General features: G+C 34.0%; 1 protein-coding gene across 2 annotated transcripts in view; it reads right to left on the minus strand.

Moving 5' to 3' along the window:
* The window catches only part of LOC123714182 (transcription factor AP-2-epsilon), a 56,353-nt gene extending 33,111 nt beyond the window's left edge, over positions 1-23,242 (minus strand). The window contains exon 1 of one of the 2 annotated variants that reach the window (XM_045668363.1): positions 23,091-23,242. In XM_045668363.1, coding sequence (XP_045524319.1) covers positions 23,091-23,120 — 30 coding nt within the window. In that variant the 5' untranslated portion in view covers positions 23,121-23,242. Of the gene's footprint in view, positions 1-8,631; positions 8,734-23,090 lie in introns of those variants that run through there. The other variant, XM_045668362.1, reaches the window with a different exon arrangement.
* Positions 23,243-26,727: the final 3,485 nt, after the last annotated feature.

A 26,727-nucleotide genomic window follows, 5' to 3' on the forward strand; every position in this document is an offset into this window, starting at 1 on the left:
CTTTCGTTCTGGAAATTTCGACCTGCAGAACAAGCCCTGTGGACGGCCTGAGACCCAAGTTGATAATGCAGTATTGAAGGCTATTGTGGAAGTGGATCCATCGCAAACCACGTCCAAGTTAGCTGCAGGCTGCGGTGTTAGTGATAAAACTGTTTTAATTCACATTGAAGCAAATTGGGAAAATTAAAAAGCTTGAAAGGTGGGTACCTCACGAATTGACTGAAGCAAACCGGCAAACGCGCGTCGACTGCTGTGTTACATTTCTGAACCGGCACAATAATGAAGGTATTTTAAACCGAATCATTACCTGTGATGAAAAATGGATTCATTACGATAATCGGAAGCGCTCAGCGCAATGGTTGGATCCTGGCCAGCCAGCCAAATCCTGCCCCAAGCGAAAATTAACCCCAAAAAAGTTACTTGTAAACGTTTGGTGGACTAGTGCCGGTATTGTTCATTGCAGTTTTCTAAAATCTGGCTAGACTATTACGGCTGATGTCTATTGTCAGCAATTGCAAACCATGATGGAAAAGCTAGCGGCTAAACAACCTAGGCTGGTCAATCGCTCCACGCCACTGCTACTTCACGACAACGCTAGACCACAGCTTCAATTGGAATGTCTAAGACATCCTCTGTACTCCCCGGATCTTGCTCCAACAGATTACCATTTTTTTAGAAATTTGGACAACTTCTTGCAAGGGAAAAATTTAACTCTGATGGGGCAGTCCAAATCGCCTTCACAGATTTTATTGATTCCCGTCCGACTGGTTTTTTTAGTAAAGGGATCAATGAACTACCTATGAGATTGCAAAAGTGCATAGAAAACAATGGTTTATACTTTGATTAATTAAATATATTATATTTAAAAATATTCGACTTTTTGTTCCTCCCATACAAAACGCCAATTTCATATGTAAGGACCTAATATTTATTAGTCACAATGCGTGTTGTAACATTGATGCGACCTACCTATACTGTAAATATTGTACGTATTCTTAGCAACTAATATTTTTATTTTATATAGCTTATCTTAAATAGTTTCAAAACGATGTACATTACTAACTTCTAAAATTTCTTACTAAGTGAATGAAATTATTTAAGAAATTAAGTATCAATCAATCAATGGCGCTACAACCTTTTTAAGCCTTGGCCTCAGATTTCTGTATCTGTTTCATGATCGTTTGTTAAACTAATAGGCAAGTAGGTGATCAGCCTTCTGTGACTGACGCACGCCGTCGACTTTTTGTGTCTAAGGCAAGCCGGTTTCCTCACGGTTTTATCCTTCACCGTTCGAGCGAATGTTAAATGCGCACATAGAAAGAAAGTTCAGCCGGGGATCGAACCTACGACCTCAGGGATGACGGTCGCATGCTGAAGCCACTAGGCCAACACTGCTCTTAACTTAACATATAAATAACATAAATGTTCTTATTATTATGACATTATGATAATTAATATCAATCTGAATGTAATAAATTCTTTGCAAAAAAAAAAACGATTATTTTTACAGAAATATCTTCCAAATAGTTAGTAAGTATATATGTATAAATAAAAAATGAGCTTAAATAATTCTTATAAAAAATGTATACGAATTTATTGTACACGTAACGACATAAAATTATTGAACAAATAAAGTAACCTAAATTATCCAACGAAGTAATTTTTTTTATCGATAATAAACACCAAAGTCAAAATTACGAACCTACTTTGTGAAGTTCATAAAAAGCATTAAGATAAAATGTAATATAAAATCCGTTTTATTGAGTGTATTTTACTGCGTAAATATTGTATTGAAGGTGTTAATTGTCTTATGACAGATTCATGACTGCAGAATCATAATAAAAACAAATACAATGAAAATGATTTATATTCTGTGTCCTTATTAAAACTTTAAGTATTCGTGTTTTGTGTCTATGACATACTTTTGAAAGTCACTCTTACTTCCAGAGACAAAATATACATTGACATAAAACTAAACACGCAGACACGGGCTGAAACGCTCAGTTGTGGAGCGACGGTCGTGGAGGTTATATGGATGGAATTTCGTATTCTACATCGATGTCTGACGATGAAACTCAGCTGCAGGTATTAACAACTGTTTAGCAATACATTTGAGTTCGATTAATGTCTTAATTGTAAAAATTATTAAACAGTAAATAATTCAACAATGTAAAGATTGTGTAAGGTTAAGAATCTGCAATTCCATATTTCATCAAGATCCAATTGTCATTTTGTCAAATGGTTTTGACAGATTGACAGTCAGTATTATTGTTTCTTGATGTCGCCCGCACGAGTGTTACGACATGCATTTTTAGGTCACATACATTAGTCACTTGCAATTAAATGTTAGGTACACGTATGAAATAGAATATGGTTGCGCACGCACAGTTTCGTATAGCTATATACAGTCGAGACTGCTTTAAGTACTCCTGTATGTTAAAAACGTACTGAATTTGACAGTTGTCATGGTGATTATTATCCGTGGAATTATATCGGTTTAAGCGTGCAAACAGTGTAATTATAAAATTTATCAGATGTTTAAAAACGAGCCTTCAGGCAATGTGATTGTCTATGGTCGGTATTACTAAACATCAGAGCCTCCTGCCCGTTTGTCTCCTGTTACATAGAAAAAATATGGCAGAAATCTCTATACCTAGAGTTCGCTATACAAACTATATATTAAAAATGTGGGGCCGTGATGTTTAGGTCCATATGAGCTAATAAAAGCTGGTGCTTTTCTCGCTCAAATAACTGTCACAATAAATTTCCCCGTGCGGCATGGGCCTCATGTCAGACACCTTAGATACTGGTCTAAGGCATGCATTCCCTCACGATTCCTTCACCGTACAGGCGAGTGTCTGCACATAGAAAGTCCAGTAGTGGTCTTCGTAGGTTGGGATTCGTTTGCTGAAGCAACTACAAACACTCTTTTTTAAATCCATCATTAATCCAGCCGCATTACTTCCATATTCCATCATCATCACCTCGGGAAGTCTTTCACAGTCCGCTTCACACAGTTTCTTTTGCGACCTAGCTATCTGTGGAATCGACTCTCAATAGAAGATACGACCTCTAATCGTTTAAAGAAAGAGTAAACTCCTCCTTCAAAGACCGGATACTCATCCACTAAACTAGATATCCATGGGCTGCGATTTTGGCCGACCCATAGGCTCGTTACCAACCACCAACCTATTAAATTGCGATCTTTAATAACCAATAAAAAAGAAATTGTTCAAACCTTTTTCATTAACAATGAAAAACAAATGTACTTTAAAAATTTTGAAAGCAATACTATTTGACCCATTCGAAAGGTGAATTCGTATCTTTGTAACCCATCTGTTATCTACATCAGTTACGAAATAATCTGTGGAGCGCAAAAATTATAATTCACGACTGAAACGGTTTTATTATAGATTGAAATTGATATTATCAATTATATAGCGGCTCTATTTATCCATACCATAAATTCATTAAAAAAACAATTTAACAAACTTATTAGCGAAGTGAAATTTATTTATAGCTTTTCCTGTCACGAACTTCGTTTCGCCTTAGCCTATCTTTTTAGTAGCTAGATACCAACATATGGATCTTAGGTATTTTAGATACTTTTTTATGATAAATACTCGGAACAAACGCAGCAATTTCCGCGTACTGGAGTATCTAAAGTTAGTAATTATCTCTTTTAGAGGCCCTTTTAATAAATTTATGAATTGTATTAAAGAAAAGCTGTGTAAAGAAGCTTACTTAAAATTAACGATTATCTAGTTAAAAAGGCCTGGGACTAGTGCTAGACAGGCTACTTCTAATTAATTTGCGATATTTGTTTTAAAATAAGTGTCGTTTGATGATTTGCTATTTTCGGCGGCTTTTTCTCTCGGCCTACATCCTCTGTCTTCTTTGCCGATGAGTAGGGATATCTACCTATTTAGATTTAATGACGTGGTACATAGAACATATTTTTTTTATAACGTGCGCGGCATATACTGCTTTAAAAACGCACGATTGTGTTTTTAAGATATTATAGTTTTGATTGCATTTCCTTTACACGAAGACCATTTAAATCTAAATATATATCTATTAAATTAAAATTAATAAAATATTAATATGTTACGTGTTTAAAAACGTATGCAATCATTATATAAAAATAAGGTATCGATCGACATTTTGATTATCTATATCTATAAAAATAAATCCCTATGTCCCTTGGCCACGGCATCACGCGTAAACGGCTGGACCGATTTCGCTAATTTTTTTTTGTTGTGTTTGTTATTGTCAGGAGACAGGAGAAAATTAAGAAAATTGCGCGGAAAAATTTGAAAATTTATTTATTAATCATGGCTTTTGTTACGATAGATATTTTTTTTCTCAGTGCATAGCGCTTTTGCAATTTAAACTTTTTTCATGTAACCTTATGGCGTTTGACATAACATTGACTGCTGCAAATATCGTCAAAGAGGATGTAAGAAAAATAAATATCGTTTAGAAATAAATGTTTCATCGGAGTTATTATATTAATAAAATAATTACTGTTTTTCACATGGCCAGTTTTCCATGTCGAAATACCAACAAAACTATTTATATACGCGCCAGAAAAACAAACAAAGAATGTTGTATACCATAAACATTGTTTATTATACCATTCGAAATCAATATTCATAGTTAAGACAGGACAACGTCTGTCGGGTCCGCTAGTTTCAAATAAATACAAAAATTTCAGGTACACACGAGCGTCCCGTATGAAATAACTAGATAAATAAATAAATCTTAGGAAGTTTAAGCCAAGGCACTTTTTGGTTAGCAGAGCCAGCAGAATGAGTGAGTGAGTCCAGTAAAAATACCTTTAAAAATGATCTAGAATACTACTTACATCCCCATCACCGTTCAAATACTCAAAATCTTCAACACCATTCGTATCACAGTTTTCTATCAAACTATCATTAAACTTCGATAGATTGTCATCCGATTTGTCATTAATTTTAATTTTTTTAACTGTACATACGTTATCTGGGTTTCTTAATTCCAGTCGAATCGTTTTGTCTATGCTAACTTTGTCTATGACTTCAATTGATATCGTATGTCTTTTTAAATCATTTTTAGATTTTTCAATTTTGTCTTTCTTTTTTAAATCTGTGAAGCAAATTTCGTTAACTGAATTTTGCTCCATCATGTTAACATTCGCCTCGTTAATTTTGGTCATCTTCGCTTTTTATTCCTTGCCTCGAATCTAATTGGTCACATTGTATAGAATCTATTGTCGGTTTAACACAGCGTAAATCATCAGATCATTATCTGTGACCGTTCCAACCACTGAGTCGTGATCTTTTATGGAATCTAATTTAGTTTCAAATGAGGCTCAAACTGTCTGGTCGTAATACAAACTGAATAACGTGAACTTTTACACGATTATTGTATCATTACGTGAGAATTCTATTCCACGATGACTTTGTTGTCTTTATCTAACACTGCTCTCACTCTAATGATGTTATTGTTTACCCGTTATTGATATTTGAGATTGCTTCCAATTTATACACAGATAAACAACGTACGGTAATAGAACACTGGCACAAAACATAAACAATAAAAACTTTTTCAATAAAACGATAAAAAGAATTCGATATTTAAATTTCCCGCGTCGCGGCACACGTGAGCGTGCGTCGCTCGAGGCTATCACATGGAGTGGCCCATTGCAGAGTGCTTGCTTGATTTGGATTTTCATAGTACACGCAAAACTTGAAGTGGTGAAAGCTCTCGGAGCTTTTGGCCGCGGCTGTCCGATAAGGTTTTACTGCTCTCAAAGTTCTTAATTGCAGCTTTTGATGTTAATAAAATTCGTTTTAGATTCGAATATGTTTTTTTAGGTGCCTAGTCCTTCATTTTCGTATCATTGTAAAGTTGACAAAAATAATACTTACGATTGAGTGATTATTTACTTAAAACTAGATACAAAACATATATCTTTTATCAGCCAAAACTAACTATTTATAATTGTATATTTTTGCAATTAATACAATACAATCGACGTTTCTCGCTTTGAACCTGAATAAGTTTATCAGACGAATATTTTATAAGACATGGGTGTCGCCGGCCCCGGAGACGAGAAAACTGGTTCTATAGTGGTGTTGCGAGACAAAAGTTCCTTTAGACGATGGTACGTACTTAGTAGTGTTTTACATATACTTACGTAAAAACTCGATCAAGTCCGCGAATCTATAACACTGTCTCTTAATACATCCAGTTTGAATGTAATGTGTTAGGGCTGTCACAATCTAAGGTTTATAATAAACGTATTAAATCGCTGACGATTTTCTAAGTGCGAATGTTACTCGTATGGTAAAGGAAAACATCGTCAGGAATCGCAACAACGTCAATGGCGAGTCAGGCGCAGAAAGATTACCTATTACAAAAAATATCACGAAACAGATACGGAAATCAGGGTCTCAGACCTAAAAGTTTGTAAGTTACTTAATTAGTAAAGTTTTTTTTAATATTACTTGTCAAGCTGGCCAATATAGACCCAATCGAAAGGATGAACCATTTATTGTCTAGCTCAAAAGCCGCAGTGGCAACGTCGTACTTATTGGTGGGTGGCTGAAGATTGGAGGGTACTACAGATTACATGCGCAAGCGTTACTTTTATTTCTACATATATGCGCGTGTACATTGTACCAGGCAATCGCCAAGCCAGCACTATCAACCAAAATAAGCCCAGACGAAGACAAAGGCTTTTGACCGAATTTTAAGATGTTATAGTTCACTCTAGAGCAACTTTGTTCTCAGAATTGGGGTCCTAGAATTCAATATTACTGGTGGACTGTGTGTGATAAGTTCAGCTTAGGTACTTTAGCCATTTTGCCAGGGGAAAGAGTCTCGACAAGCTGGTAATGGTAGGGAGGAGTGATGGCAGAAGTCGGGGTCGATCATCTTCTCGTTGGTTTGACCAAATGGAGTCAATTATAAATCTTAACATCCCTAATACCTTGATTTGTTCAGGATAGACTTGAATGGAGACAGCAAGTCCACGTATCGGATCGGACTTTTCACAACCTTCAGTAATGAAGATTACGAGGAAGAGTGAAGAGAATTTAAATAAATATCTAATAATAATTACATGCTTTAAAATACCAAATTATACCGAAAACATAATCAAGGTGACAGCCCTAACAAGTAGGTAACACTTGGCGTGTGGAGATAATTATTAAAATTTCAAGTTGTGAATTGTACAAAATGATTTATCGGTTTAACTAAATGAAGTATTATAATATAAATAAAAATAAATTAATATTAATTTATTTATTTCTTTATAAGTTTGATAACGCGCTGTTCAAATTTGAAGAAATTTAAAAGTGTTTTAAGACAATTATTAACATAAAGATATAATATATATGTGTTTATAATAAAAGTATAACTAAATAACTAAGAAAGTTTCCTGTGAAATAATGCGTAAAAGTTTCCGACATGTACCGTAATAACTTGACAATTTCTAACAGTAGAATGTTTTAAACATAACAGTGTTGCCAAATCGTCTCGACGACGTATCCCTAGACTAATTTGATTTCCCTCCAGAAATCCCTGCCCTCACCAAGCAGATGGTGGCATGGGCCATGGCACGATTTTTTAAAGCGGCGGTCATGTTGGGATTGTTGGGAAATGAAAGGCATTACGCAAAGTATCTGTGCTAGAAAATGGATTGTCATTGAACATAAAATTAGTAAGGTTAACCAGACGGATCCTAGTCTTACGACGTGTTCGTACTTCAATTTGGTTTCAAAATCAGGAACGTGATATACAATAGCAAAAAACAGTATTTGGCGTGTTTTTGAAATTTCTCCTAAAAAAACCCCAAAAATTCTTTCCCGCTATCCTGCCCCTGACTCAGTTGAGAAACCCCTAAATCTACGGGGAAATCCTCTGATCTGGCAACACTGAAATATAAGCGTGATGCTTTGTGAACCCATCTTGACCCTTCATGCCTCATTGACATGTCAAAAGTATGTCAAATATTGTCAATACTTTTGACACCTACACGATGGTTAAATGTTTTGGCTCTGTTTTAATTTATAACGCCATTAGTATATTTGATCGGTGCCATTGTTGATTTTAACGGTTTCATCTCAGGTTGAGTGGGCGTAACCTTTTATTGTAGTCTTAAAAAGTTGAAGTATATTTAATATGTGTGATAAATGTGGTACTGTAGTTTCTATAAGCAAAACCATAGAGTTTATATATTCTATAGTCTTTGAGAAATCACATGAGAATCGGGGCTGATGTATATTCAAAAGTAATGTCTAAAAAAATTTTAAATTTTGTAGAAATTACTATTGTGTTATGCTTTTGCATATCATATTATAATTTCTCTTCTGTAATCTAGTGCTGCTCTCTATATTCTCTAAATAGTACTATCAAGAAAAGTAGACAGTTTCACATATCGTATAAACAAACTAGAGGGCGCTTTACACAAAATTTTTGCATTAATTATGTTATTATTCAATACTTCTCTAATTTATATCTATAATTTGCAACTTAAAATTAGTTATTACAATAATAATATTATTTAAAACTAAATTTATGAAGTAACTATCAAAATATCATTTATAAAAGCGACATCTATGATCGAGTAGCCATACAACTTACCCAAGTGGCGTTGCTATCGTTCGAAACTGCTTGAAACGTAGGCACACAACGGAAAGTCATTTTGAAAATATTTTTTATGGACTAACATGAAGTAGACGGTTTCTGTTCACAGCTTACCTAGAACAAAACAAAATACTTACTTAGTGATCTTGTATACTGGCAATTATATTATTTAATTACAGTTATAGCAACGACAAAATATGTATAACCCTTTTAACTCCGAACCCCATTTTAATAGACATAATATCTCTATTAATATTCAGCATAAGCTTCATCATCGGACGTCAAGGCAGAATATGATATTACACCCGTATCACCTCGACGTCAGTCTTTTCACCAGCGTTTTTAACCAGACTTATTTCCGAACCAATGTGAGTTAGGGTCCAAGAAATGAGCATACCAATTCTTAAAAGGCCGGTAACGCAGAACCCTCTGGTGTGTCTATAGTTATCACTTAACATCAGATGAGCCGCCAGTCCGTTTGCCCCCTGTTACATAAAAAAATCTTATGAACTTACGTTAGCGTCAATTACTTCTAAGAATCCTGTTAGATAGTATAAAACCCTGCTTGTTTATTTAAATATTTGACGTAGAAATTGTTTGGCATAGCTGATGGGGTTGCGCCGCCCCTTTGTGTGAAGTGTGCGGTGCACAGGCACCAAGACAATAAGGGCTCAGCCACGGAAATAATTTTTGGTACTCCACAACATATTCTTTGTAGTTGAGTATCGATAAGTAAGTACAATAGGCAATTAAATAACAAAAAATATATTTCGCTGATTGTACACGTCTCCCAAGATAATATTTAGGTACGGTTTAATACTTTGTGTCTGTCTTTAATTTAAGATGTTGCAGCCGAAGCTACGTTTGTTCCTCTCACTGAAAAAGCAAGCGGAAGCCAACTGGTTTGACCTATTTAGGAAAATAAACTAAGGATATAAAACCGGAGAACATTTAATTCGGTCAAAATGAACAAATAATAATAATAAAATACGTTGAGGTTTCGTCATAAAAGGAAGCGTGACCAAAAATCTCCAATACTTATTTGATAAGTTATAAAACAATTCTGATTAAACAATGATATACTGAAATCAATTGAAACAGATACTTATTTATTACTAGACTTAATGATGGAACCTATAAAAGTTCATGACAAGCCAATCGTACAAGACAATATTTCACCAGATTAATTAGACCACAAAAACCACTTCCTTCATTAATATTCAGTTACCTAACCTTTTCCTCGACCAAATGGACCAGTCGGAACAAAAGTTAATATTACAATTTTATTTTTACATCATTGTGACTCTTATCACATACAAAATAGAGTTTATATTTCTTTATACATGTACAAATATGTTTATGCTTGGGTAATAGGGTTTGTGACGTACGACATTCAATCTTAGGCGCAGACATCCATCATGCGACCACGCCCTCTCGTGGCGTTTCGACAACAGAGTTTAAACGCTGCTTAATGATTAAAATCTTGCGTTTTAAAAGCTTTCTGTTATTCTATATTTGAAATTTTGATAGGCATTTTTTAATTTGAGTTAACGGAATTGTGATATACTATATATGTGCCGACTTCAATAACGAATAAAAAACTATAAATATAAATTATATTATAGTACTTAGGGAGCGTTCAAGTATTACGTAACGCATTTGAGGGGGGGGGGGGGGTGTCCTTTTGTAAAACGTTACGATGCAGGCGATTGAATTACGCGTTATTGTCAATATTATTTTTCACTTCCCAGTACTTTACACCACATAATGGTATGTTTTAGGTTTAAAGAGTCACTGGAGTTGGTCACGAAACGTTTTACTATTTGAAACAGAAACGTTACGGCGCGTTTCATGGGGGGGGGGGGGGGTCAAGAATCTCCAAAAATTGCGTGACGTAATACTTGAACCGTCCCTTAGCCCTCAGTCACGTTATGCAAATGAATAGAGATGAAAAATTATTAATTGTATTAACTAACTCTAATATAATATAGAAATCTCTCTCTTCAGTCTGTAGCTCATGACAGCGTTGCCGGAAACATCTGGAGCGGAGAATGTTTTCACCGGTTTCTGTTCAGCGCCTCTCTTATAACAGTGTAAAGTTTTGAGGATAATGAGTGACAAGGTTGGTGAACAGGCACGTGAGCGTTCTGTGTTACCAAACAAGATCAGTTTCTTACAATTCCCATCTGCGCATTGTATGGCCAAAATATGATAATGAAGGCAGGAAATACTAGAGCCTGTTAATGTCTGATTTTGGTTTTGATACTAAATCCTCTTTTCTTCCTGATGTTGCTTAAGCGTGTCATGGCATCTTTTACTATGCCGATTTAATCTCGTGTACAGAGCTGCCGTCGTTGAGATTTATGATATATATATATACATCATACTCTTTGGTTAACATAGCTTTTACACATTGAAAGAAAACAATTTTTTAACCGGTTTAACGCTCTTTGTATTATTATAAACTTATAATTATTAACATCTGTATTTATTTCCCCGGAGTTGGTATCTACTAATTGCTACTATCTTAACACAACTTTCTCTACAGCTGTGATACTTTTGACACTCAACACCTTTTGTATTCAGTCACCGTGACCACGCACGCTGTACGCGAAACGTCGGAAAATTTTAAATTATGTAAATAATACAAATAGCTTTAATCCGGTTAAAAAATTGTTTTCTTTCAATATATAAATCATTATAAATTCATTTACATGAAATTGACTCCTGGATTATCTTTTTATTGTAGTTCCTGTCATATTGTAAGTAAAATTATTTGGGTAAGTTCATAATGGTGACTTCGATAAGCGATTTGTGCCTCTATAATCTATGAAACTTAAACAACTTGTAACATTAAAAAAAACAAATTACTGGCAATTTACCAAAGCAATTTAAAAAAAGAAGGCGGTACTGGAATGTTGGAACGAGGCTACCAATTTATAATACGCACTCGGGGATGTTTTTAAAATTCAGCATTATTCCTTTAAAAATAGAATACACTTTTCATTTTTAACAAATTCACTTATAGCTTTCTTAAAAGCGTGTAACTAGTGACTTCCGTTTTTAAATAAATTAAAAGCGAAGACAGGAGCTTAATCGAAGCAAGGAATGTTGAAATCTAAGGTTACTGTTAATTGGTTATAACAGCATTTTTTATTGTAGATAAACTCCATACGTATTATAAAACATATACATTCGTTTTAAAAAGCAGATGGACAACTGGTTTCCAGCAAAACTGTCTCTCCTCTCTGATCAAGCGACACAATGGGAAATTGATAGGCCATACAATCCGAAGATAGCCCAATCTTATCGTCTAGCTAGCGCTTGATTGGAACCCGCAAGTAATGCGAAAGCGTGGCCAAGAAAAGTTGGCCGAGAGAAGATGTTCAAATGAAGCAATATATGCCGGAAAGAATTGGTAAGACAAGGCTCAAAACTAAATGCGATGAAGACTCATTGTGGACGCCCATTTCAAATGACGCCCACTGGCCCATCTAGGGACATTAAGTTTTCCATAGAGATCTGGACTTCATTTCTTTGTACCATATGTAGTTCTTTTGATCTCGCACACTTCAGATCACCTGACATGGAGAAGAACACTGTCTGCCCAATTAACACTAAAAAAAAAATCAATGGCGCCTTAATAAACCTTTTAGGTCTGGGCCTCGGATTTCTGTATCTGTTTCATGATCGTTTTGTGAATTGAATAGGCAAGTAGGTGATCAGCCTTCTGTGGCTGACACACACCGTCGACTTTTCGGGTCTAAGGCAAGCCGGTTTCCTCACGGTGTTTTCCTTCACCGTTCGAGCGCAATAAAAATGCGAGCGAAAGAAAATCCATTGGTGCACAGCCGCAATGGATTCAGAGCAGAGCAGAGCCGAGGAAGCCGGCTTGTTCCAGGTCCATAATAAAATTTCTTAAGTCACAATCTCGTCACTGTAAATCTGTCAATATTTTTCTTCTTATAGACCCATCTCCTTTCGAAGGTTGGCGATCAGTTAAAAAATCATGCTCAGTCATCATGATGATGCGTTTACCTTGCATTATTAGTTGAGGGAGCCTTGTGTGTTTGGTGTTTCGTAAGATGTGTCAATATTCATACAGAAAATATGAAAGAGAGATTCTAGAAAGCTCTCATCACGAGTTCTAAATATTGATCATTTAGTAATATATTTAATGTCAGGCACAGGAGGCTGATCACATACTTGCATATTAGATTAGCGAATTATAAAACAGATACAGCTATCTGAGGCCCTGAACTAAAAAGGTTATGACACAAAAATGAAATGTAAAGCTCCATGGGTACTTTGAACTAAAATAAAAGTGAAGTTAAATTTCGAACAAGTTCGCCAAACAAGTCTCGCCCGAGGCGTGGCACGAGCGTCTAGAAATCTCTAAATAATTGTTCATAAAAATTATGTGTTGTAAACTTTATAGAGAATTGTTGACGCATTTAAATGAGAACCTTTTAGTATAGAACTCGAGCAAATAACGCAAGGCGATTACTTGAAGTGGGATGTTTTTACGCGTCTTGTAGATTGGAGTAATTTTTAAATAAGATTATAAGCAATAAATAAATAACTAAGTTCCCGTCTCACGTTCCTCAGATAGGCACAGAAGCCAACTTTAATTTTGTTCCCTTTGGAGTAGAGACTCTTGGGATGTGGGGTTCAAGTATACGAGCATTAAGCCTGTTGGAGCCTAGTTAGTACCGGTGACACCAGAGCTGGTGCTTTCCTTGTTCAACGAATAAGTATCGCAATACAGCGAGGAAATGAAACTGTTTTAATTTTCTATTTATTAACTCATATAAAAAATCATTCAAATCGGTCCAGACGTTAAGAGGGGTTCAGTGACAAAATACGCATACAGTAGAATTATATATTATACACAATACATACTACAGTTTCGTTTTTAGGCCTACATACCAAAAATATAGTATTTATTTATTTTTAACTAAATAAGATACCATTAGAGATTACATAAAAATATTTTAATTAATACAAAACAATATATAAACGTAATAGATAACTAGATCAAAATTGTATTTACAAAAAGGACAATCTTACAGTATAGGAATATACTTGAAGCGTAACTTTGTCAATTCACTCAACGGATTATTAACGTCCGTTAATCTGTGCAGTTAATTAATTATTTCCATACAATATCATGAGTTCCCTTTTGCCCCAGTAAAGAAAATATATATGCAAATTTGGAACATAACCAATAAATACCTACTACTGATTGAAAAAATCCAAATAAAAAATTAATAAATGTATCTTATCAAACGCTTCGTTAAAAAGAAAGCTAAAATCGTGACCGGCGCACGCGCAGCCGTAACACGGTAACCGTGTAATTAGTTTACAAGCCTCGACCCATGACTTCGGTTGTAAGTATAGTCTTTATTGATACGTGGTAAAAATTGAACTTCTGAGATATTAAGTGAATGGAGTTTGTGTTCGTCTCAATACTGCGAGGCTATTTGTATAGCTATAGAAGATATATATATATATATACAATATAATTAATACAATGAATTGTATGTTAGGACAATTAAAAAAATACCACAACTTTCACACCACAACACACCCTAATTATTATATCACCCGAATTACGTATATTTATAATATATTTAATTAAATATTACCTAACTTTGTGTATTTTTATTCCATCTTTGTTAATTTATGTTTGCTGTATCATTTCGAAAAAATACGATGATCATGATTTACTTAATCACTGTAAAGGAGACAATAAATAGTCTAATTAGACACTTTCTTAAAGTAAATATTCTAAACAATAATGATAGAATAGTTTCTTATTAGTCTAATATTAGGCGAAGGATTGCGTCGAGGAAGCCCTAGAAGCTACGACCAAAATGTACGGTTCCTGGGCTTTAAATAATAGAGGATTTTAGTTTTACTCTATATTAACCACTCGCGTACAACAATAGAATATAAGCGAAATATTGAAATGTTAATTGTTATGGAACGAATGTATGCAATGTAGCAGTTGAAGAGTCTAGCTTAAATTCGGGGCGTAACTCCTAAGATTTATAATATCGCCACGCTTATAAAACTAAGAAAGCTTGTGTGAGCAAAATGTACAGCCTTGGCTCGAACAGATAGTGAGTTATAATGACTGGATAGACCGACATATGGTGTTGAAGTTCGTTCATGAGCTACAAATTTTGGATTCGAACTCGAATTTCGAATTCGAATTTTCGACTCGAAATTGGCTGGATATATACCACGTGGAGACTTGAGAAGAACTCACTGTGCATCAAGGCGTCAGTAGATTTTTTTTATCGGCAGTTTTCGCCGCTCACAACCACTATATAAAACCAGCTACCCATTAAAGTAATTCCGAACCACGAATTGGTTACTTAGGACTTAGGGTTCTTGAAGCGTATCAATTCCTATAAGGCAGGCAACGTACTTGTGATCCTTCTGGCATTGTTAGTGTCTATGGGCGACGGCATAACCTAACATCAGGGCCGTCCCGTTTGCCTTCTATTATATTTAAAAAATCAATTCACTAAATTAAAATAGAAAAAAGTTTATTTAAACTATTTGTAATTGGAATTTCAGTTTCTGATTATATTTTGAAAATTATCTTATTGTATTTCGTTAAAAATTATGTATATTACTTACATAGGGACTAACACTGAGATGGGACTCATGTCTATTCTATTTACACAATGGTGGGTAACACAGCTCTATAATGTATGCGAAAAGGGTACTATCGTGGTAGTTATGGAAACTTATGCGTAATCGACGCATTTATTTACAAAAATTATTTTTCTATTAAGTCTCAAGATAATTGTCTAGCTATAACGAAGTACAGTGTTAACATAAAATAGCCTCAAATCCCACGACAGCTCTTTCCAACAGACTAAAAATTCTGTCATTGTCATTATATTGACAATTCCTCTTAAGACATAGTTTTGGAAGCGATGTATAACCAAACCACTTTATAATAATAAAAAAAATGGAGTTTAAATATGTATATAGGATTAAAAGTCACGTTCAATGAACTGTGAAGGTTAATAGACAAAAAATTGACTATAGAGTAGGATGGCTAGTCTATTAACATAATTGATGGTTGTAAATATGGAGGTGTCATGGTTTCCGGTCCACAGATAAAATGTCGATGTATGATCTATGACTCAACTGACAGGTCACTTAAAACTATTGTGATTTCATTATTTTTATATGTCTAAGCTTTGAAATGTTCATGTGTAATTAAGGTAAATTTATTTCTTGATATATTGTTTAAATACTTTTATAGATATTTTGTTATTTTTATGGCCCGGTTAGCCTTGAGCCTTGAGAATCAAGTGACGCAAGTGGAAATGGATAGGCCATACACGCCGAAGAGAATCCAATCATATCCCCAAGGAGGCGCTTTGGGAACCCGTAGGGAAAGTGGATGCGAGGACAGCAAACCTGGCAACGTGCAGGTGAAGTAAATAAAGCCGGATAGTCTTGGAACGAGGCTCAAGGTGGAGACTCACGCACAGGTGCCCTCTGTCCCATCTGGGGGTTATAGGACAGTAAGTCATAGATATTTTGTGAAGTTATTATGATAATAAATTGTAACGCTTGGATAATAAATTGTAATTTATTGGACAGCAAATCTGACATAATGTTAGTAGTAATACTCCTTCCTCTTAGTATTTTATTAAATTACTTTAAAGTTGATTTTAAACTGAGCTTTTTATGTAGGATGCAAATCGCTGTTTTGATTGGTTGACAGTGTTTTTTAGTACTCGTTTTATTTCTGTGTTCTCAATTAACTTTTGTGTCTCTTATTAAATAACATTTTAAATAAAATATGACGTAAATTTGTTGTGTTCGTACGAAGCGTTCTTTATTATCATACAACAATGATTTATTTCGTGAACAGTGCACGTACAAAATAAAAGTAAAACAAGAATCGTGTTCGAAATTCAAAACATTTAAATTGCATGTTATTGGCTACCGTGCTGCGATTCCATTTCCAAATTCCAACCGAAAGTTGTAATTATGCGTTCCTGATTCGCTCATCCAGTTCAGTGTTGCCAGAATTAAAATCCTAATGCACGAGAGATAATCGTGAGAATGGATTTAGGAATTTTCTGTGTTGGGAGGTCGAAGAAAGGGTGGCCCGTCATAATTTACGTTTAGATAATAATATAATATGCTACTCAAATTGAAATGAATATATTCATCTTTTAAATATTTGTTTACAGTATTTTAAATAAAACAGGAAAGTTTTAAATAAAAATGAAATGATATCTTCAATAGTCAGTTTAATTAAATGCTGCTCGCAATTTAAAATGATAATTATTATAAACTGCAGTGATATTTATGTAATTAAAACGAGATAATTCGAACGGTTGCTACGACACGCTGAGAGCTCGCACTTCGAAAAAGGAACAACCGAACTGTCAGCGCTGACAGAGAATGAGAAATGTTGCCAGCAACAAAAAAACACCATTCATAAACTCGCATTTAGAAATTAGTTTATTTTAATTACTCGCTCCATATTGTTGTATTAATTATTGAACGTATTGGACATATTTTATTGTCTTTGTGTGACGTGATTTATAAGTGTATTTGGATTTTAATTTAGACGAGTTTTAATGGGTTACGCTTGAATGGATTCTAATTAGGTGAAACAAGGTGAATTTGAATAATGTCAGATATAAATTCGGGTTCAAGAACGTCGGGATATCGCCGGCACAATACCTCTAAATTGCCTTACAAAAAATGGACGATGAAAAATGATTTGATTTATACGTATTAATGACGATGGAAATTGCGGTTTAATAAACTAGAAATGTTGAGTAAGTTAAGGAGATTGATCAATCATGAAAATAACCTCAAAGTAATACGCAATACCTCGGCTCGCTTCGTCTGTATAAAACGTAGTAAAGATGTATACGTATCAGTTCACAGTAGCGAGATTATGTATATTATGTATTTAATATTATAGATTAACATATTATCATGTAATTTTTTCGAAAAGAATAATGATAATGAACGTATTTTTGAGTTACCATAGATACAATGTTTTGCAATCGTAGTAATAAGGCAAGGTTTCTGTAGTCCATGGATAAGGCCACACCTATGTGAATTTGTGGTCATTCGTCCTTTCACTCGACTATCCCATTTACATTTGACCAATTCATATGACTAATAATGTAAAACTTGCGCGCCATTTTGTGTGGCAGAATATGCAAATTTACGTTTGTACCACCTTACACATTTTTTTATTATTATTATATATTTTATGTATCTGTGGAAATATGGCAATGAAGGACGCCTTCGCCGTCATTTAAGGAATTCATGCGCGGAAAGTATAATTAAAACATTTGTAATGTGTTTTCATATGTTCATTAACATTTACCCTTGCCGTGAACTATAGTTACCTTATAACTTTGTATGCAATTTATTGACCGGAAAACATTATGAATATTTTAATGCGACAGATAAAAAAGGCTTTTTCTGCTGTACCCAAAACTAAGTACTTTATCTTTATTCAACATTTATGGTTTAATTATAAATTTGTAGAACAATGTTGCATAACATACATAAATCCCAGTAAAGATTAAAAAAAATTCTAAATTGTATTTTAATCATAAAAATCTAGATATGCGGTGGGCGGGGCATATGACATTTAAATTTTGCAATACTTAATAATAAATACTTTAAATCTCATACGTATAAGACGATATGTCACCTAATGTCACGAAACAGCAAAAAACTATAATATATAATTCATGATTCAGGTATCTACTTGAAAACACAGTAGAATTATAATATTTGTCAGGAAATCTCATCAAAAAATCGCGAATAGTGGAAACTGCGTGGTCTCAAACATAATTATTTAATTCCTGTCAAAACACGCCAACAAAGAATCCGCACTTAATTGATTTGTCACGACTGAAGCATAGAATTCTGCAATGGCAACACCGCTCCCGTTTCAAATTCGAAATTCGAAATTAATGGCGAATTTGACAGCAAGCTTATTGTGCGCCTAATTTAAATCCTATCAGCGATGACAGGGCCTTAATGGAACCGCGTTTTAATCCTTTTCATTATTTTTTAATTTCCTTTATGGCAATGTCAAATTGCTCTTTTTATATATTTTAATCGTTCACAATAAATTGAAAATCTTCGGAACTCATTAACGTTCAATTTAAATAGTTACAGTAAAGCGGCCGCGGTAAAGAAATACAATAATTCATCGAAGCAATAATTTTTATACTAAAAATAATATTAATCACAATGTTACAACATATTTCTCATTTTTTTACTATAATTTATGAAGTCTATTTAACATATGTATCAGGTACTGTAAAATACCTAACTTAGATGCAAATAATATATTGAGTATGTACTATTTGTTGAAGGAGCTTGGTACCCACAATTGTGGAAGATACCCCACAGGTATCTTTTACTTCAAATCGTTACCAAATTTAAAAAAAAAATGCGTGTACTAGTTAGTGTACACACATAAGAAGTGAAACTTTTTTATGACCTTATTTTTAGAAAAATGATCTACTATATGCATCTTTACAGAAATTGGTTAAATAAGATAAATTTTAACAATAGGCTTTTATTATCATAGACATGAATACAAATAATACAATTATTTCATTTTGCCTTATTACTACTAAGACTATTACAGAATATCATTAATTGTAATAGAATTATTACTATCATTGTTATCGTTATTATATATTTTTGTCATTCGAATTTCTTCGAATCGACCGTCGTAGGGACTAGAAAATGATGGTTAAATAGACCGCGTAACGGAATAATGTGACTCGTAACCGACAAATGTGACGATCATTTTTTTCCATCGCCAATAAAGAAGTTTCCCTTCAAAAATGGTTTAAAACCTATAAACTCTCTTTTTATGTAACACCAGCACTGGCTATTTCCATTGACAAATGTCAATTTTGACATAATTTTTACGCAAAATGTAAAATCAATTAGTACCACCCGGGGTTAAAACCACCCTTAAAACACACACTTAAGACACACTTAAAATATATTAAATAGCAGAATTATCATTTAATAGTTAATTATAAGGATAAAAACACGTTTTACAGTTAATTTATCGCTTATAGAATTAATATTGATAGATCACTGTATAGTAATTTAAATAACGATTGCACGACAATTATCATTAGCATAATAAATATCATTTATATATTCTTATTGACGAGATCAGAGCATGCCTATGGTCGATATAAACAAAAAAGATTTCTTTGATAGTGTGAGATTCCTTGGTACTGTCTACTGTCAGAGCTGAAGTCATACAGTATTACGCCAACTATGGGTACGCAGAATAACTCGTGGACTAAGGAAGTTGTTCTCTGCCTCCAACTTAAACCAACATTTCTTTTTAACACAATTACATAGGTATTTACAACATGACGTCATCAGGGCTTTTTAGTGCCAGCAATTATTGAATGAATGACATCATCGCAATATTATATATGTTACACACACAAATACATTCTATTTAAAATGTATCTTCTATTATAGTGAAGCTGTAAGTCAGGGCAGTGTTGGCCTTGTGGCTTTAGCGTGTGACTTTCATCCCTGAGGTCACAGGTTCATGTCCCGGCTGTGCCCCAATGGACTTTCTGTCTATACGCATTTAACATTCGCTCAAACGTTGAAGGAAACAAAAACTAAGAACGTTGTAGCGACACATTGATATATCTATAAGGTAAATGAATAAATAATCCGTACGTTGTAACTTGCCTTAATTTTTAAGGGCAAACTCGAGCCTATTTGTTTCGAAGGTGTCCCTATAATTTGCCCCACAATTAGCCATAGCAAGTTTTTGTCAGCTCTGTGTATAATTACAGGTTGTCCGAGTTTAAACGCTCGGTTTGTTGGTGAAAATAATAGTATTAACGGGCAGAAAGGTTAACTATTCACGTGTATAAAACTTATTAATCTGTGAATGGAACCACTGGACCGTATTCAACGAAGAGCGGTTCGAATCGTCGACGACCAATCACTTTCCGTGCAGCTTCCCTTGGTGGTGAGATGTGAAATCACTTAGTATCTTCTACCCCTATTACTATGGAGAGTGTTCAGAGGAGTAGTATGGATTAGCCTTCAAGGTTAAAGGAAATTTCAAATTTCTTACGTATAGAACAAACAAAAATGCCTGGCACATAATTTTATGGATTCAACTGCAGCAATTCAACCCGTATCACATCGACGTCCGTCGTTCTACAACTCAGCAGTTTTAAGGCCAATTTTTGCCGCGCATCACCACTATGTGGAATTAGCTGCCCACTGAAGTATTTCCGAACGAACTCAACTTAGGGTCCTTCAAGAAAAGAGCGTACCAACCAACGCACACGCGAGCGTTTTGGTGTTGAGATTGTTCATGGGCGGCGGTATCACTTACCATTAGGTGAGCCTCCTGGCCGTTTGCTCCTGTTCTATAATAATAATAATAAAGGATTTTAAAGTATACAATACAATAAGTTTACTTACTGAATCTTAGTCAAATGGTCCACCTCAACCCTGAAGGCTCCGAACTTGGATCACTGGATTCTCTTTGTGTGCAAACACTTCCTACGGTGAAGTTGACCCAAACAATAGAGTATGTTTAAAGGTAACTTCGACAAATGAAAGTTCGTCAAAAAGCAATATATTAACGCACGAAACTCCTTTTTATCCATTTTTAAATAAACAAAAGTTCCTTCACTCAAAATATCTCAGAAACTAGTTCGACAGTTGTTAGATTTATACACGTGTTTTTTGACTGTTAGGGCTAACTAAAAAGATTTATTTCAAATAGCGCCATCTATGTGTTAGCCTACGAACTTTTCAGCCCATCGAATATCTTATTACTTAGATTATTACGCAGAAACATTTGTTTTTGTATATAATGTAACAGAATCAAAGTACTGGGCCGATTGAACGCGTAAATATTTACCGAAATATTATGTCCGGCCGTGCGGTGTGGAGTCCTTATTAAATTCAATATCATAATATAAATTATTAGATTAATGCTAATATTTTTTTGTTTGTAATTATAAATATTTTTTAAGTATTTTAAAGTCTTGTTTTTAGTTTTTTGAGGTTGGTTTTTGTAATGGTATAAGTTTATTTTTATCCGAAGTAGGGTTGCCTGAAAGAGATCGCTTGTTAGCAATAAGGCACGTTGCAACCCTAATAATTGTTGTTATCTGAATTTATATGTATATACATAACCGTACCGTACAAAAATATTTTAATATAATTCTTTATACTTTAATCGTGACTTCCTATATTTATATGTCGTTATAAAGCGTATAATATAAACACATATATAGTGAGACAAATATAACTTTATCTCACTATATTATTTCTATATAACTATCTAATATTATGTATACTAAAATTATGTGCCAGGCATTTTTGTTTCGCTGTTCTGTACGTAAGAAATTTATTGAAATTTACTTTAACTTTGAAAGCACTAATATACTTTAGCTCAAGAGAAAGCTGAAAGTCTTTTATTAGCTGCGGTAATGCCTTAATGTGCAATCCGTGACCAATTAAATGGTATGGAGAGCTTCAGAAGTTTTTCTTTTTAAAACCTTTTATTTTTATCTGCTAACACCAAACAACTAATATCGTTTTTAATATTAATATTGAATTTACTTTAATTTATTTAAAATAACCATTATCAATATACGTGTGTGCAATAAGAAACTCATATTTAATTATAGTATATAATATATAAAATAACAAATAACACAAGGTTTATAATGTCCATTTTCCTAACTAAATTAGCCTTTGAGATTTAGACTAAAGTCAATTCAGAAATGAGACTTCATTCAATGGGATTCAGGAGCAGAACTAGTCAACGGTCTGACATTATCGTATTATCTTGTCACTTCGAAAAGGTTTCTTCTTTTAACTATTAATAAACCTAGGACATAGCTTACCTGTGCCCCAATATAGGCCACTCGATCTACCATGTCTAAGCGCAAGATGTATGTTTGTCTTTGTTGGATATAGAAGACCAAAGACGAATGGAGGCGAAATAAATAATATATAATTTAATGCATCTCCTAAAAATGAAGAACACAGCACAGAACGCTATATTAAATACACTAAGAATCCGTTTAAAAAAGTCTTTAAGAGATTTCGTTTTTTAAAATTGTAACATTCTTATTCCACAATTCTAAGCCCATAGATATGGCAACACTTTAAAGAAGACCTATTTGTACAGTAAGGCTACCCTTATTTGGATACGCTAATATAATAATTTTGTAGATCTATAAAAAATAGCACAGAACACAATTTTCAATACACTGAGAACCCGTTTAAAATCGTTAAGAGATTCGTTTTTCAAAATTGTCATCTAAATATACGACTCGAAAGCCACATATATGGCAACACTTTCAAACATGCAAATAAAACCAGCTCCGTATAAACAGAATGCATACCTCACGATGACACTGCATATAAAGATTCATGCCTATATCTAGTATAAGGCAAACATATCACAGCACACAGAGTTTATCACAATGACTCAACGCCGTAACACATCGCATCGATCGGGCTGCCTCAGGCGCAGAATCACGCGTAGAAAATGTAATAATAATCGTCCATCCCGCAGGCTTATCTGTAAACGACTGGAGGCGAAAAGGTTTTCGCTGGGGGCGAAAGCTCGAGGCTCCGCCCCGGGGAGTGCCATTGGCCCACAAGAGGCATTTAGAAGCAGGGCGCCTCCCCATTGGCTCCCGCTGCCCTCTGCGCGACTGTAGCGGACAATATTATGACGTTTTTTAGCCGCGTTTAATTGTAATTCTTTATGGTTATTGTAGGGTTAAGTGAGCATTTGACGTGACGTTTTGTTATCGTTGATTCGTGTTTGTCTATTGATTTTTTGAAGGTTTCATGGGATTTTCGGTGCACTTGTTTGGTTACAATGGTTTGAATGTTGTGTGCAATTGTGAGCCTATTTCCGTTCGATTTGTTACTGTATTGATTGTGTGGAATTCAATTGTTGCATTTTGTGTATTGATTGCATCTATTGTAGTTAGTGAAAAAGGATTAAGGATTATTCTTATATTAGTTTAGGCCAGAGTAATATTTTTATAGTAACCAGGGTTTGACGGGAGTTACTCTATTGATAGACTTTTATTGACTCTATGGTATAATGGTTTTGCTTATGGTTGAAGATTACATATAAAGCTTTGTTTCATGTTCCTCACATCAACATTACCTATGCAAAAAACTGTTTTGTGACGCAGCCCGGACATACAACGACCACTATAAGCCTCGACTGGAGCTATCGCGGAATGTGGTTAAAATGAGTTTTAAGAATCCATAGCGAAAAATCACTTTATATAACTTAGTTAAATGTATTTATTATTATTATTTTTTATTCCCTTTTATAAATCTTTGAACCTTTATTATGGATTCCATTTTTGGCTATATTTTTAGTGTAACTGTTTCAAACTCAAAATAACCTTATTCAGGTAAACAAGTATGAACGTCAGGAAAGAAGTTAAATTAATTGTAAAATTACATTTACTACAAGTTCGCAAGTCAAGGGCGTAGAGCGGGCAAGAAGAACTGGCAAGAAACTTTCCGCCAGTCTTTGAATTATTGAAATATACAAATCTTTGTTTGATTTTACATATATTTTTATTAATAAATAAATTAACTTAACGTAAAAACGTTTAATAAAAACACACGACAATTATGGAATATTTTACACTTCCAATATTAGATTTAACTATTTTTTGCTTAACAATATGCAATAAACATGGCGGATAAGATATTTGATAGGCATGTAACAATACTTTTAAATTAGTCAGCTCACTACCGAATACATCAAGCTCTGGTGAAGTAGTGTTCATTCTGTTATTCGAAGAGACTCAACTCTAGGTTTGTTTTTGCAGGCGAAATTTTGAAGATTCTGCTAATTTTGACTTTGAATGAATAACGCACGACGATATTATGTGTTTGAACATTTAACTTTGTTTAAGAACATACCTACACAGGTATTTAATGTTCAACTTACACTTAGGATTAAGCAAAGACTTTTAGGGTAAAACTATTCATAAAAATATCTTCTCTATCTGTTAAAGCCAAACAATTTAGGATAAACAGATGCATTTGAGTGACTGACTTCATTAATAAAGTTCTTTAAATTAAAACTACTTGAAATAAAAGATTAGTGCTGGTGTTTTCCTCGCTCAACGAATAAGTATCGCAATAGGTATAGTGAGAAAATGCTGCCAGCGTTGATGGTACACTGCCACAGGAACCAAACCTTTTGAATGAAAAAATAATTTAAGTTTGCATGAGACTAAAAATAAAATAAATCAGTGGCGCAACAACCTTTTTAGCTCCACAGATTTCTGTATGTTTCATGATCTACCGATCTAATAGGCAAGTAGGTGATCAGTTTGCTGTGCACACGCCGTCCACTTTTTAGATCTAAGGCAAGTTTTCCTTCAATGTTCGAGCGATTGTTGAATGCGCACATAGAAAGATAGATATCCCCGGTGCACAGCCGGGGATCGAACCTACGACCTCACGGATAAGAGTCGCACGCTGGAGCCATTTGGTCAATACTGCTCTTATTATTATTTTTAATTATCACAACATTAATATCCCATTCCGCTTCGTCACGGTGGCCCCGAACGCCTTTGTCAATAAAAAATTATCCTAACTGTCAAACGTGTGAAAAATTACACCTTTTTTGAATTTAGAATCGTTTTGTTTCACCGCCCGATTTGTTATGGCGGCCCGTTATTAACTGTATTTTTAATGACATCATCTATGGCTTTATAAAAAAGAATTTAATTCTGTGCTTTTCGACTGTGTTGAATTGCAAATTATTATAATGAACGTAAGGTTTTCAGGATTCCCTATAAAGCTGGAGTATTCTTAAAGCAGGCGCAGAACGGACAGCATTTGTTTAACAGAAAAACAAAATGCCATCGCCAATTCAGTTGTTTCGGCAGGAATTATAGACATCGTTTATATATATTAATATAGATAATATAATACATATATATGTATATATCAGACTTTATATCTATATATAGGTTTATAATTTCAACAGTCAAAGTAGTAATGCGTGTAAAAATGAATCGATATGGACGAATTTTAAACAAACAACAAACTAGTCAAGTGTCAAACAGAAAAACTATCGACAATTTATCTGTTTTGGCGGGAACCATACACATCCTTTACAAATACGTATTATTAAATATACATAGATAATATTAGACAGATGTACACGCTTGTAATTTCAATCGCGCAGAGTAACTGTACGCGTTAAGCTCAATCGATAAGGACAAATTCTTAAGCGTATTTAACAGCATTCAAACTTATGACAAACAGAAAAACAAAAAACTATCGCCAATTCAGTTATTTTGGCGGGAAATATAGGCCACCCTTACAGATGCGTATTATTGAATCTATTGATCTATAGACAGATAATATAAGAAATATAGGCTTATAATTCCAAATGACAAAGTGTTACGTGTAAAACTTAATCGATTAGGACGAATTTCAAGCGTATAATAGCAATCAAATTTAAAAAAAAATTGTAAGAATTTTGACATATTTGACTTTATTTTAATATTATGGTAATAGTTTTAACTTTATTTGACAGCGTTTAGGTCGACCTCTCCAACCTAGCAAGCTGCAGGAATTTCCTATGTTCTTTAAAATAAATTAAACAAGAGTCGCGGGTAAAACTATATCAGTCATTATGAACCAATTTCCATAGTCTACATATTTGGGTCTAATATTAAAATGATTGTGATTACACGTCGCGTGCGCAGGAATACCTCAGTAATCGGCGTGTTTGGAATTTTTGGTAAATTATAGTGAATTCATGTGACTAAAGTTACGAAGTATTGAAAAAAATGCATTCATAGATAACTTACCACAAATTAAAATACATAATTTACAGAATTGCAAATTTTTTTCATTTATTTATACGTTCTACAACAATGTGTATGCCTAAAAATAGAAGAAAATATGACATCACAAATTTAACACACATACACATCAATTACAATAGAACATAAGCAATAAATATATCAAAGGAAAAAA

The sequence above is a fragment of the Pieris brassicae genome, chromosome 9 (genome assembly GCF_905147105.1).
Source record: "Pieris brassicae chromosome 9, ilPieBrab1.1, whole genome shotgun sequence".
NCBI classification, from domain to species: domain Eukaryota; kingdom Metazoa; phylum Arthropoda; class Insecta; order Lepidoptera; family Pieridae; genus Pieris; species Pieris brassicae.